Source organism: Pavona decussata, unplaced genomic scaffold, assembly GCF_977016875.1.
Source record: "Pavona decussata unplaced genomic scaffold, jaPavDecu1.1 SCAFFOLD_244, whole genome shotgun sequence".
In the NCBI taxonomy this organism is placed as follows: Eukaryota; Metazoa; Cnidaria; class Anthozoa; order Scleractinia; family Agariciidae; genus Pavona; species Pavona decussata.
In genome coordinates, this window is record NW_028145649.1 from 1,244,005 (window position 1) to 1,257,971 (window position 13,967).

At 38.8% G+C, this 13,967-nt stretch overlaps 3 protein-coding genes and 1 non-coding gene across 4 annotated transcripts; 3 read left to right on the forward strand and 1 right to left on the reverse strand.

Moving 5' to 3' along the window:
* The first annotated feature begins 110 nt into the window (after window positions 1-110).
* LOC146457325 (translocon-associated protein subunit delta-like) lies at window positions 111-5,569 on the forward strand. The gene is made up of 6 exons (XM_085092063.1): window positions 111-242; window positions 611-729; window positions 1,618-1,692; window positions 2,577-2,666; window positions 3,540-3,602; window positions 5,381-5,569. The coding sequence occupies exons 1-6, from the start codon at window positions 182-184 to the stop codon at window positions 5,489-5,491; spliced, it is 519 nt and encodes a 172-aa protein (XP_084948189.1). The 5' UTR covers window positions 111-181; the 3' UTR covers window positions 5,492-5,569.
* Window positions 4,699-4,772, forward strand: LOC146457326 (small nucleolar RNA SNORD61). The gene has a single exon (XR_014858550.1). It is a non-coding gene; the product is annotated as a small nucleolar RNA SNORD61 (small nucleolar RNA).
* A 1,849-nt stretch (window positions 5,570-7,418) lies between the features above and the next one.
* LOC146457327 (uncharacterized) lies at window positions 7,419-9,521 on the reverse strand. The gene is made up of 2 exons (XM_085092131.1): window positions 9,035-9,521; window positions 7,419-8,118 (listed from the first exon to the last, which is right to left on the reverse strand). Exons 1-2 carry the CDS (start codon window positions 9,519-9,521, stop codon window positions 7,559-7,561), a joined length of 1,047 nt encoding a protein of 348 aa, XP_084948257.1. The 3' UTR covers window positions 7,419-7,558.
* Window positions 9,522-11,109: 1,588 nt separating this feature from the next.
* On the forward strand, window positions 11,110-11,886 carry LOC146457328 (uncharacterized). The gene has a single exon (XM_085092113.1). It carries the CDS (start codon window positions 11,125-11,127, stop codon window positions 11,833-11,835), a length of 711 nt encoding a protein of 236 aa, XP_084948239.1. The 5' UTR covers window positions 11,110-11,124; the 3' UTR covers window positions 11,836-11,886.
* The last annotated feature ends 2,081 nt before the right edge of the window (window positions 11,887-13,967 follow it).

The following is a 13,967-nucleotide window of genomic DNA, read 5'->3' on the forward strand; positions in this document are numbered from 1 at the left end:
CACAAAATCATCTCCGTAATATTTTTTGGTAATTTGTGTATTAAAAATCGCAAGTTCAAACGGAAAATCTACACCCAAAAAAATAAGCACAGCGGTCGTACAAATTTTGTGTGGAAACCTGTGGAGTCAATGCCACGTGACAGTCCATGCTTCTTTCTCTTTGAGCGTGAACAGAAAGAATATGGCGGCGTGCGTCATTGTTCTCGCAATTTTAGCTCTTTTTGCACCTTTAAATTCATCTGGTAAGTTTTAAATAACCTTAACGAATAGTTAAAGCTCCTTTATAGACTTGGAGTATATTTTTAAGTCTGATTTTGTGGAGTAAGTGGGATATTTTGTTCCTTTTGTCGGATGCAAACGAGGCAGCCAATTATTGGTTCGCCGTTGAGCTCAAGAGTTCAAAGAAAATATTGATTGAAATCTCTTTAATTCGCCTAGCCGTACTGTTAGACATATTTTTGGGATTAAAAGGTGTATAGTCTGCACTGTATAGTTATTGTAGTGGAGTTTTCACGTTAAAGGGTCAACTTTTGGCTAAAAGTGAGGAGCGCTTTCGTGAATTTTGTTCAGCTGTTACAACTCTTTCTTTGGTTCTGTTTTGACATAATAGGTGATACTTGCGTTGGAGCCAAGCCAAGTCCAGAAATCTGCACTACAAAGAACATACTTCTGTCAACAGAAAGTGTATTTATTGTTGAATTTTCCCTCAAGTGCGATAACAATGCTAAGGTAGAGAAATTTTGATAGTCACATTTAATTTTGTCCTGCTCCGTTTTATTTACAGTGTCTTTCAATAGTACACATGGTACAATCCATTCAACGAAATCTGGAAATTTTGGTCCAAACCTGGATAGATCCATTTGACACAACCATTTCAAGACAGACCAAGAGTGCTTGCCATTATGCCAAAAATTCCAGAAATTTTGGTTGGAAATAAAAAAAAAAATCATGGAACAGTTCGGTCTGACTGGAAAATCTTCAAAGAAAGGACCACCTTTCAAGGAGGTCAACTTTGACTTATCAGACCAGTAGTTGCGAAATTGACAAACCGGTCATTACCCTTCATCTCATCAGTGGATTTTCACTTATGTGGGGTATTGAAGAAAGGAATAGAAAATGGTAGAGCCATTCTTCTCGGATGTCCTGGTTTGATCGGAAAATTACGTTCCATTTTACAGTTTGTCAGACTGGTCAATCTGTTAAAATGGAAAGCACCCCAAATTTCTTGGTTGGACCCCTCTGTTTGGAAATTTACCAATGTACAATTTTGGAAACTCTGTCTGGAACATTTGGTTCAATGGATCTTAGCCACACAATCTCTGAAATCAAAAATCAACCAGCAGTTACATCCAAGATATCATGTCACTAAAAATAGCTATTTTTGCAGAATTCTATAATTCAAACCCTGGTTTACTCTGTCACAGAGGATAGAAAAAGCTTTTCCAAAGACTTGTGTGATGAATGTGAATCAGCTACCCTGAGTACATGTATATGCTCATGATTACACTTTAACATGTTCTGATTTGTCTTTGGAGGGATCAGGGTCTTGAAGAAACATATCCATGCAATGAATTGATAGCTTTTTAACAGAAGTGACATTCCTTGTTTTATAAACAGGATGTGAACCTGTATGCTGAAGTGAATGGAAAAGTTATGCCTGTGACAGTATCATCGGATGATGCAAAATACCAGGTCAGTCTAAATACAAACCATTGTAACCTAAATCTGTATATCTGAGGCTACTGAGAGACTCTGAGTCAAAAATGGATGCAGCATGGCCAAGTGGTTAGGGTGTCATGGTCCCAGGTTCACGTCCTGTTCTAACCACTAGCTGGAGTTATTTTGCAATGACCTCAAGTTCAACTCATGGGCCACGCTTTTAAAATACAGTAATAATGCTTCCTACCGCTCGTGATTTTTTAATAAATTGTGGCCTATTTGAAATATTTGTTTCTGTGCAGTTTGTGACATTATCCCCGAAAAAACCCTTGTTGGGAAGAGGGTATGTTGTTGTTGTTGTTGCAATTAAATGGTCTGAAATAAAGAACCCTAATGTTGTTTCCATCACCATTCAGTCAGTGTGTAGTACAATTCAACATGTTAAAAAAACTAGAGTACAATTCAATTTCTTTATATTTCTATTGATGAATGGGTCCTGCTTGCAGTAATAATTTGCCCATGAAGTTGAATCATGTAAAACTTGAATCATGTTTTTTTCACTGTGCCTAACTATCCAAAGATCCATGTGATGAATATGAATCAGCTACCCTGAGAGAATACTCATGATTACAGCTTGACATATTCTGATAAGTCTTTGGAATATTAGCCTTGAGTACATTGCATAACATTAATTTTTCTCCATATTCAAATTTCTTTAAATTGTTAAAAAAATCTTTGTGTTGTATGTCTTTTAGTCAATGTAAACCTTGACGAACTTCTAAAGGCTTCAGTGTTTTATGTCCTGGGCCATAAACAACAGCCAACAGTTTTTTGATGAGCTAAGGGGTGAATTGAAAACTAAATGTTCCCTTGGAATGCCAGCAATTCATGAGATGCAATACATGGTTTAATTTCAGGTAAGCTGGGCAGAAACACACAAAGAGGCCAAAGCTGGTGTTTACACCCTGAGTTTTTATGACGATGAAGGATATGCAGCTTACAGAAAGGTATCTTGACAGTATTTTGACATCTTGATAATTTTAATGCTAAGGCCTGGTTGAAATGCTGTACTTTACATGTGTCCAACCTACAATGAAATGTAAATGACCAAAACTTTGACCAAAAATTTGAATTAGGTTCAGCACATGTAAAGTTTGATGCTTCAACTAGGCTTGTGTATTTTACTCATAATCTGCCGTACGGCACACATGTTACGCACGTGTAGGTGCTGCTCTTCCTGTGACTGGAACTGTAAGGAGGTGTAATCTGCCCCTCCACTACCTATCCCTCCCCCTCCCCCCCTCCCAAAAAAAAACTTTCCATGTGAGGGATGTAGATAAACATTTAATTGTGCCATTGTGTATCAGAAGAATTTTGTTTTCTTTATGAGAGCAAGTCCAGTACATGATGACCTGTATATTAATCTGTCAATCCAATGAGAAGGAATGATTACAAAATATACTATGTATGTCTGATAACTGTGACTTGCTCTGATATCCAGCGTTGGTTCAAAAACCAAGACTTCTAAATTTCAATTCAATCTGGAAAGTGTCTGCAATTCCAAGTGTAATATTGGAACAAGGAATTTCATCTAATTTTTTAACAACTGTTTATATGAATTTCCATCTTTTATTTCAGAAAAAGAGCTCAGTCAACCAACTTTATATAAAGTTTTTTGCTCCCTAAAAGTAACTAGCCCCCAAAAGTAGTGATTCCAACGGCTGCTAATTCGGAAAGCAGCGAGGGTCATTACTTTCGCAATTTTACAGCTGTAGAGTTCTTTTGTTATTATGCAAATTCAATTATAATTAATTATAGCCTGTAAGTCATTTTATGTTTTGTATGTGAATGATATTTAAAAATATTATTATTTTGTTAAGGCACAAAGAAGTGGCGCTGTGAGTGAAGCAAAGCCCTTGTTTACAATTGACGTTAATCACAAGGTAAAAATACTGATCTGTTCAGCCACAATGGTATTTTATTTCCCTTTGAAGTATACAACTTCTCTTACAACTTGCACCACTACAAGTTACTGACATGTAATGTACCCGTAACGCCAGTTTACATGCTACAATAAGTCTGTCTGACAGTGTTAGAACGTGAATCACATGTGTATTGTGACGTCCAATTTACAGCTAGTACATGAAATGAAAATTGGAACGATTCAGAATTTGTTCATATTGGGCCAACACTCCCAAGCCACATCAATCAAAATTCAAAAATCAAAATGGTTGTCATGATACACATGTACAATTTGAACTCCAACACTGTCAGGCCTGCAAATTGTAGCATGTAAACTGGTCTTTTGACTGAGTTGGACGTTACAATAAGAAAATAGTAAGTCCTTTGTCTAAAGGGGGTAGCACTAAATAGTGATAACATAAATACACCTGTGGTCCTCTATCTGACTAAATTAAATCTGTAAGAATTATTATCTACAGGTATCATATAATAGTAATTATTAAAAACTGCATCATTGTATAATGCAATTCGAGGGATTTGATTGGCTTAGCAGCCATGGTATATGAGCAATTATACCATGGCCGAGAAATGGCGACCATTAAATTGCCTTCTGGTTGTTTTTGCACAGCGAAATCAGTAAGATCTAGCAATATTTCTCAGTTGTTTTTAATAAAACAATTATTCCACTTGCGCTTGTTGGATATGAGATGATTATAGCCAACTCGGCACTACGCGCCTCGTTGGCTATCTATCATCTCATATCCAACGCGCGCTCGTGGAATAATTGTTAACCATAAACAAAAATTAATACTAATTTATGTTAAAAATTCAAAATTATTTAAAAGTACAAAAATTAATGCTTCTCATTTCTTAAAAGTAAAAACTATGGCTAAAAATGAGTTTAGCGTTATTGTTCCTTAAAAAATTATTGCAAAGGGCATGTTTGAAAGATTTCGGTTACACCTCTATAAATGTTCAAATCTAGGTTATCTGACAAATTAGAAAATTCATAAAAAACTTGAGCTGATGTTTTTACACTTTGACATGATTATTTTAGTTACATTGCTACCCAAAGAGTTCATGATGAACATAATCGCTACCATGATGTAAATCATGATTATACTTCAAATCCTCTAAGAAGTTCTGAAACATCTTGGGTATGCAAGGAAAAGACATTGTAGCCAGTATTGTTCTTAATGGCTTTATGCTTTTAAATGAACTTTATGTACATGTTGATACAGTAACTGTTGTAAGCCTCTAGACTGATTTTAGCATATACAGCCGAACCTCCTGTAAGCGACCACCCAAAATGCCAAAATTTAGTGGTCACTTACGACAGTGGAACGAGAGGGAGGTCTCTTCTGAGAACAGGTCTGACACACCTACCTACATCGTACGGTATATGAAGAAAAATTAATTTATTGCATGCATTTTCCAAGTTACAATACGAGCAGTGCTAGGTTATCACTAAAAGTTCCTTGTAAAAATCTGAGTAGTGTAGAACATACAGCGAACATGGAGATCAGACCATGTGTCAAGTGGTTGCTTACCAAAGGTTAAAAACAATGAAAAATTATAATGCCGCCACCTCAAAAAGTAGTTGTGGTCGCTTTCAAGAGGTTCCAACTATAGTGCATTGACTGGGAAAAATTTGGTGTGTTGGATGCAGTAGGTGTTCGCTTATGAGAGGTGGCCGCTTACCGAATGTGGTCGTACATGGAGGTTCAAATGGTTACGTTCTATCAATTTATTTTTCCAGGGAGCTGGACGGGAGGGCCTGTATGTTCAGACAGAGTTTATCGCTGTAGTTGCAGCTTTGTTGATCTGGTGGAGTGCTAACAATGTTAAAAGCAAGCTGCAGGAATCATAACTGGTTTTAATGGTGCAAAATTTTTAAACTTATTCACTGTAGAACATTTTGTATTTAATAAAATTGAATGCAAAAACATCTTTTGGTTTGATGTTGAGAGAGTGGTGCTGTAATACATGTCAATGATAAAATGCCAATCTGCAATTATCCAAGTGAAAGCTATTAACCTTTTCACTCCAATGATCTGTTACATGTAATTCTCCTAACTGACTGCCATACATTTCTTTTTAAGGTTAGTTCACAGAATTTGGTGTTACACCATCGAACAATATCATCTAGTTGATGATGTCTTTATTCTCATCACCTGCCTGGTTGACACTGTATTAATAATGTAAGGAGATAGTGCATATTGATCATTCCTGGGAGTGAAAGGGTTAAGTGCACTCTGCTGCATGGTTCTCTTATTTGCACTGCACAAATCCCAACAAAATTGTAAGACAAGTTACAAGACAAATAATTACCGAGTGTAACAGCACCCTGAGGGTAGGGTGGGTTTTCCCATTATTTAATTATTATTTTTTTTTTTGTAATGACTATGGCACAATAGGAATCATTAAAAGGCCATTTTACAGTTGTGTGCTTAGTGACCTGGTCTTGGATTAGAAGTGACGCTGGGGGTGACCTTGTTTTGATGCAAACCTCACTGCTTTTCATTTGTTAATGCCAACTAGTTAGCATAAGAACAGCATGATCTACATGTGAAAAGCAGTTAGGTTTGTATCAAAACAAGGTCACCCCAGCCACACTTACAATCCAAGGCCAGGTCACTAAGCACACAACTGTAAAATGATCTATTGTCAACATTGGTTATCCTGTTTTGCTACTCTTAGAATTCTTGGTATAGTTTTAAGTGAAGTGCGGCTCTTTACCTGTGTCATGGCGTGCTTTGTTTTGCCATCAGGCACTAAAACAGGAGCCAAGAGAAACAGCTGCGTAAGTTGCCTCTTCCTGATATCCTGAGATTAGAGACTCATCACGTGGCTACATCAATTCTCAATAGAAAATTTAGAACTAGTCTGTGACGAAGTCGAACAGTGGGCCTAGTTTCCTAAGTGATGTTGGTGTCCTTGTCACTTGAAGACAACACGGTAGTTAAAGAAGCATGTAATCTTTGCCCATCTGTTTAATGGTTTGAAATTGCAAAGGCTATTGCAACTTTTAATAAAAAAAAAAATTAAAAAATGGCACTATTTTTGTCTGCATTATTATCTTATCATCACTGGCCTGTAATTATTTATTTATTTTTGAATTATTAATTTTTTTATGTGTTATCATCATGAGAAACCTCCCTCTGAATTGAAACCTACTACATGTACACACAGGCATACAGATGAGCTCCAATCTTTGAGTGAGCAATCTTAATTTGAGGTCTGGCCGCTCGACAGACACACAACGCCGACAAGCCATGACATACTTTTCTTCAAAAAGACCTGGAAACTCTTTTAGTAAAGAACAATGTGACGTAGCCTCCCACGCAATCATTTTTAAGGGACTCGTATTACCTCCTCTCCGAAAAACGACTGCATGGGAGGCTAGAAAATTAGACGTTCTTATAACAAAAAAGTGTAAAGAAACCGAACAGCTCAAACTGTATTAGCTTACACAAACGTGCCTTTTAAATGTACATAAAATGATGTAGAAATGGAGCAAATTTGTTAATGGGGCACTGCCACGATGATTTTGTTGTATTTTGGTCAAAGCTGCTTGAATATTTGACAAAGAACCTTTTTTATAACATGAAATTGCTCTTACAATATTGAGAAGAAAATACTAAAGCTTTTCTCGTAGGAAGAACATACCATAATAAACTTTTAGCGACTTCTCTAAAACACACAGGAAGAACTTGAAAAAATTGGTCAATTTTTTTCAAGTTGCAGTCCACTTCCATCCTAGCCATCCGCAGCCAAACATAATTAATGGTAGTTTCTGTGCACTAATAGCGTTATTGTTAACAAACTTCAACCAATATTTTAACGATTGAAACAAGTATGTTTTTTGACACTTAAAATAGGTGACACTGCCCCTTTAATTGATGGGTGCTCCTGAATGTTCTGATTGTCTATCACTCTAAATTAAATGTTTGGCCAGCTCTACGAGATTCTCCAGGCTTCGACGAGCAGCATCGTTGAAACTGGCAAGATGAGGTTCAATGCCGTCGAACGTTGCATCGTAAAATCCTGTATAAACATTACCAGTAATGTTAAATGATTTCTGGACATAACAACTTTCATAAAAACCTCGAAACTTCCCTATTGAAATGAAAATTATCTTACTAACTTTACAGGCAACCAATAAATTTCGTAGCGATTCAAATGTATTACCATTCGTAAGGTAATCGTCAAAAACGCACACAACCCTACCCTCCAACTTTCTCATGTAGTGTTCATTCACTCGTATTGATCGAAAATGTTTCTGGCAGTAGTTAGGATTTTGCCTTAACAACCCATCGTCAAACCTAGATTTGCTGGTTGGTGTGTGTCTGATGAATATGGGTTCCTCTTTTCTCCCGTACATCATCCATCGCACATGCTCTTTCAGTCCTTCCATCGTCTGGTTTGGAACTCCAGAAGATGAAGGTGCCACCGCCCAATCTTGTACCTCCCTGAAGTCTACATCATGCGCAATTGCTGTTGACGAAAGTGACGAAAAATGATACAGTATCACATTTTTTAAGCATGCATGGCTGGGTTTTTTTTTTTTTTTTGTTGATTTCTGTCGTCGCTATTGACATGGAAAACTTGTAGTAATGCCACAAAAGGTCAACAAGGCCGCAAATGTCTAACTGGGATTTGTAGACTCCACAAGTCACATCTTGTGACTAAGTCGCCTGATTGTACTTCAAGCAAACAGACATAGTGAGGTCACAGAGAGATTACTTCTTAAGTTCACCGGAATCGATGGGACAACATCTAAGGATGACAATTTTTGTTTTACCCGGCTCAGGAATTCTTGGCTGGACACTCTTGACGTGACACGATAAATTTGCGGAACGGAAAAGAGGCATTTTTTCTTAGAGACCGACTACTGTATTTATTTTCTCCTACCTGTCAAAGTGAATCAATTGATTAAAAGGAAGCACAAAAGATAGATATTGTTGTTTGCTTGCATTTGAAACATTTTAAAATTAAAAAAAAAAAACAGTTAATCTAACTGTGTTTCTGTAAAAGGTTTGAACCCAGGAGTCATGTCACAAGTACGTAAATTATGATCATCCGGGTGAGTGTAGTCCTGAGAAGGACTGTTTGAAGTGACATTGACTGGTTAACTCTTATGTCGGTTTGCCGATCACTCAAAGTAACTGTGTTTGCCTATAGTTTTTGTCGAACTGATAGACCAATATGCCTCTTTAACTTAAGCCTGAACTGGCAAATAAGGAACCCAGGGAACAACCTAATCTGGACGCTAAAGAGTAGTGAAGAGCTGACCACTCTAAGTAGCAATTTGATTTTCAAATCCCAGTCTTGATTAGGGCCACAAAGCCCTTTATTTTAAAGTGCCACGACCAAAACAAATTATTAAATATAGTCAACTGTATATCCTCACCTGCCATGAGGTGGCAAAGTAGTGCTTGTCTTATGACTGGGTTATTGGCTCCATACTTCAAGATAGCCTCAAATGCATTCGCCATCGCTACCTCGCCAGGGCTGACGCCGAACAATGGAAACGTGTTTGCTAAGCACAGGGAAACAATTTTTGTTGGCACTGGGTCGTTAAAGGAACAGGAATAATACCAACTGGTCTGGTTACGTATTATGTCGAGTATGGCTCTCATCTTTCGTGGTGTAAATGCTGGTACACCATATTGAATAACATTCACTTCAGGAGGTGCCCAGTGAGCAGCAATAAGGAATGACTTGGTATGTGCTGCCGCATACATATCCACATTTTTAGCACCGCAAATGACAACCACATCACCAGCATTCTGCCTTTCTTTGATGAAATTCCGCAGTTCAGTACCCCCGATGTATGAAAAGCTGTAAAAGGAACGACGTCTTAGAGTTGAAAGTGTTCTTGAGAAAAACGAATTCATACTGATAAAAAAAAATTACAGTAAAATTACTGCTACACTGATCCGGGCAGCTGGAATAACGCGACTACAGATGTTTTTAATACACAGTTCACACACAGTTGTCGGCGAAATTTAACAACTATCATTTTTATGTATCGATCTGATATGTAGAGTTAATAAGATAATAACAACTACAAGTATTTAAGGAATTAAATCAGTGCCACGGAGACCGCCAAACGGAAGCCGTGATCAGTTGAACGAGCGAAAAATGTGTGTTTGAAATCAAAGTCAAAGGTGTCGTCCTTTTTCACTGAAAATTATTTGAGAATACTGGTCATACTGGAGAAAATCACGTCTTTCCTCCAACTTGTCTTCTCTTCAGTATTGGTAAGTAATGTAGATTTTTGTCCTGAACCCTGCAGTATAATACAGGCTTACCTTGGTCAGTGGATTATGTATCGTGTCTGAAGAACAGGGAACGCGGTACCGAAGAACTTTACTTAGTTTTAAAAATGTCCGTTGGCGTTGTTGGTCATTTTAGTTCTAGCCGAAAATATTATCCGTTAGAGGGGTCAACTAATGAGGCACGAGGGACCTCAAGCAAAAGCTTGTACTAACAAACACTGCGTAGAGCTTGCATGACAGTGCCAGACCCGGAAGTAGAACGCTACGTAGCGCGCCTTTACTTACCATGCAAGAGGCGTTTGATACGACGTGCAGTATAAATTGATTCCAGCAGACTTTGCGAGTTCATCGAGTTCTTGATTCAATAACCACTGTTGTTCAGGGGAATTAAGGAAAAGGCATTTCGGACTAAAAATGACAGTATACCTTCGCGATGGCCATGGCCCTCCGCACGTAGCCATGTGTTTCCGGTAATTCTGTGTCAATGATCACAAAATTAAAGGATCTGGATAACGGAGATGTACTCCGGAGCTTTCGCCCCGACAACGAAGCGAAAATACGATGAGGGTGCTCTTGAATTTTTACGCGAAATTGCCGCTTGGACGACGAGTCGCAAAACGTGCGGTTTCAAAAGTGAAACTTCTGGCGCGGAAGCAACCCCGTAACGCACTCTGGGGAGACTGGTGCGTCTTGCTGTCAGCCTCGTCCCCAGTTTTCCTCGGTGCGAAATGGTAAAGAAAGCTCTGGCGACCAGCAAAATTCGAGGTGGCTTATACCGCGATCAAACGTCTGCATATGCGTCAGTTTAATACGATTTGTTTTTCCAGCATATAAAAACACAGCACTGGTAGACTGCAAGCAGTCCCTTTCTGTTTAGTCGAGATGGTATGCTTTTAGCGCAGCGAGACTGGAGCCCCTTCCGCTTGTTCGCTCAAGTTATTTTTCGCGCTCGGCTATTTCGCGCGACCTCTCGACTATCCAGGAAGAGACTGCTTGCAGTCTACAGCACTGGCCAAGTTCGACATACTTTTCTTTGAAAAAAGACCTTGAAACTTTTTTAGTAAAGCGCAAACTTTTTGTGATTAATAAAGTCACAGAATCACCAATCTTTGACTGCGTTAAAGACGCATCCGATGGTGGAGACGAGAGAAATCGAAACGGGCGGGGGGAAAATTAGACGCGGATAGGCCTGGGAACCAGGCTGAGCTGCACCATCAAAATGGCGGCTGACACGAAGCAGTCGGGGGAAACATTTGACAAGGATTTACCTGATGTTGATGACTTTGATCTAGACGACAATGCGCTCATTGCTATGGAAGAAACCTTGCAAAGTGTAGAGGAGCACTACCTGGGAAATCCAAATAATTATACGCTTTTTTCTGGCGGAGCATCTGGGAGTGATATGTACTGGCAAAACTTAGGCGCCAAATTCGGAGTTCGCGTGAAGGCATTTTCCTTTGAGGGCCATGGCAGACGAGACAGCGCTAGAGTTGTTCTTTCCTCTGAACAATTAAAGCTGGCTGATGAGTACCTTCTTAAAGCTAACAGGACGTTAAAAAGACATTTTCCAACGAGCAAACCCTTTGTAAATAATTTACTTCGCCGCAACTGGTACCAAATCAAAGATACGAATGGCGTACTTGCAGTTGGTCGACTGAGCCCCAGTCGAACTACGGTTAAAGGTGGCACAGGGTGGGCCGTACAGATGGCTATAGACGCCAAAAAGCCTGTGTACGTGTTTGATATCTTGAGCAGTTCTTGGCAACGTTATGACCATGAAAAGAAGGAGTTTCTCTGTTGCAACACTGCCCCGAGGCTCTCGCTAAATTTTACGGCGATTGGGACAAGAACTTTGCCCGAAAATGGAAAAGTCGCCATCGAGAAGATATTTGAAGGAACATTTGGAAAACTGTCAAGATCTAAACGTTAGAGTTAACCAGGTTATGCAATGAGACTGGAGAAAAGTTACCGGTTCACCCAAACCAGGAATACGAATTCCGGAAACTGGATGGTTTGCATATGACGTCATGGTGGCCATGTTGGGAGTTAAGTGCTATTCTTATGCAAACTATGTGAGCAAATTTTCTTTTATTTTTTTCCACCAGCATGGCTACAATGCAAATCAGAAAAGACTTCTCATCTCAGGTTCATATCATTTTTTTTTTCAGATTGCACAGTTACAGAAAAAAATCCATACCCACCCCATGGAAGGTCATCAAGAATTCCTATGGGGAGGGGGTCTTAAAAGTCAAAATTTTAGAAACAAAGTATAAAGCTAAACTGGAATTTCCTGGGGGTGATGGGGGGTGCAAAACAAAAAACCTGTGGGGAGGAGTTTGGATATTTTCTGGAGCTGCACATTCCAGATTCTGGATTCCTGGGGTTTTGTTTAGGTTAGTTGATTGTTCATTAGTGACACAAGAGCATAATTCAGGGTCCGAAATTAACTTTTTTAGGCAGGCGCCAAGTGGCGACTGAAATTTTTTTTTTCAGTCGCCATATGGAAAAATGTGGTCGCCAAAAAGTGTCAATAAAACTTTTCCTTCGCAGCGAAACACAAACCAAAATTTTTGGTTGCCAGATGGAAAATTCTAGTCGCCAATTTTTCCTTTAAGAATCAGAACGAAGAGAACACGTTTGGGGCTGCAATGCCGATTTATACACCTACCACTGAAAAACCACAACGAACGAATCGAATTCCGGCTGTATACGCAGTTTCATAAGACTGCCAAATGTTTCAAGTCAACTTAATATCTTCTGTTGTCTCTACCTTTTGGAGAAGAAATAACCAGATTGAAAAACTGCCGTTTGGTTCTTTGCTCTGTGTTCAAAACGATCTTTCCTTTTCGCGTTCTGTCAAGACGATCGACGGATCGCCATATTGCTCGCACCAGGCCACAACAAGGCGTGCAGCATTTCTGCGAATCTTCGCCGCCTTTTTTTTTTTTTTCAACGACTGCTCGAGCTGTGAAACGTGATAGATTTATAATAACAGGAAGATCGGTTTTATACTTCAAAAGCAGTAATAAGTTAAAAAGTAAGTGACCAATTGGCGGGCGGCTTTGAATATTAATTTTCTTGGGATTTGGCTGAGTTATAGTTTGTATAATGATCGTGGCATGAAATAGTTAATCGCCCGCTGGCGACCAGTTGTGAAATTCTGGTTGCCAGTGCAAACTTTTTAGTCGCATTGGCGACCATGAAAGCGCAATTTCGGACCCTGTAATTAGATCTGTGGTGTGACAGTTGATCTCCACGCTCTTTAAGGTTGCTGTATAACTTTAGAGGTGTCTTGCATCCAAGCAATGTAGTGCGTCCAGTTTAAACTGTAGATACCTGAACCCCTATATCAAATTAAAGCTTATAGAGTGGGCTATTGAACTATACCAAAAATTTTGAAATAATTTGAATTGTCGAATGTTTAGCGCTGTTTTCTCGAATCAATTTTTGCAGTTGAAGGGGGCACTTTAAAGAGCTAAAATTCAAACTTAGGGAATTTGTTTGCAAATTTTCTCTTTCAAAATATTTTTCCTCCAAGTGCGTTTTTTGTAGGATCACTCCACATTTTTTTTTTCATATCCTAATTCGAAAATGTTCTGTAACTTTTCACTGCAATTGAATATGTCAAAACCCAGACACGGTTTTTTGGCGCTTTGGGTCTGGAAACTGAGGAGCAAATTAAATTAGCAAAAAACAGAATTTGCTTTAACTTGTTGCTTTCAAAAGGTGAAGGACACTCACATTTAGAGGTCATGAAATATCCGACAATTCATTTTATTTCAAAATTCTTGGTATAGTTTGATAGCTAACTCTATAAGCTTTAATTTGATATAGGGGTTTAGGTATCTACAGTTTTAACCGGACGCGCTACATCGTTTGGACGCGAGACAGCTCTTAAGGTATAGAGTAACAGCTTGTTTGTTTTGGCTGTTAAACATTTACTGATTTTGTTTTTTTCAAAAAATCCTTATACCCATGGGTCAACCTGTGGGTGGAGGGGCCATCAGGCCCTTTTTTGTACCTTGGTGTTGCATCCCACCCAGATAACATTCAGTTCACTGA

Excerpts from the sequence above, each read along its gene's own strand:
- LOC146457328 (XM_085092113.1), top strand. The coding sequence starts at position 11,125 with ATGGCGGCTGACACGAAGCAGTCGGGGGAAACATTTGACAAGGATTTA.
- LOC146457327 (XM_085092131.1), bottom strand. The coding sequence starts at position 9,521 with ATGAATTCGTTTTTCTCAAGAACACTTTCAACTCTAAGACGTCGTTCC. Across the intron at positions 8,119-9,034 it reads ACTTTGCCACCTCATGGCAG|CAATTGCGCATGATGTAGAC; the intron begins GTGAGGATATAC and ends TTTCGTCAACAG.
- LOC146457325 (XM_085092063.1), top strand. The coding sequence starts at position 182 with ATGGCGGCGTGCGTCATTGTTCTCGCAATTTTAGCTCTTTTTGCACCT. Across the intron at positions 1,693-2,576 it reads CGGATGATGCAAAATACCAG|GTAAGCTGGGCAGAAACACA; the intron begins GTCAGTCTAAAT and ends GTTTAATTTCAG. Across the intron at positions 3,603-5,380 it reads CAATTGACGTTAATCACAAG|GGAGCTGGACGGGAGGGCCT; the intron begins GTAAAAATACTG and ends TTATTTTTCCAG.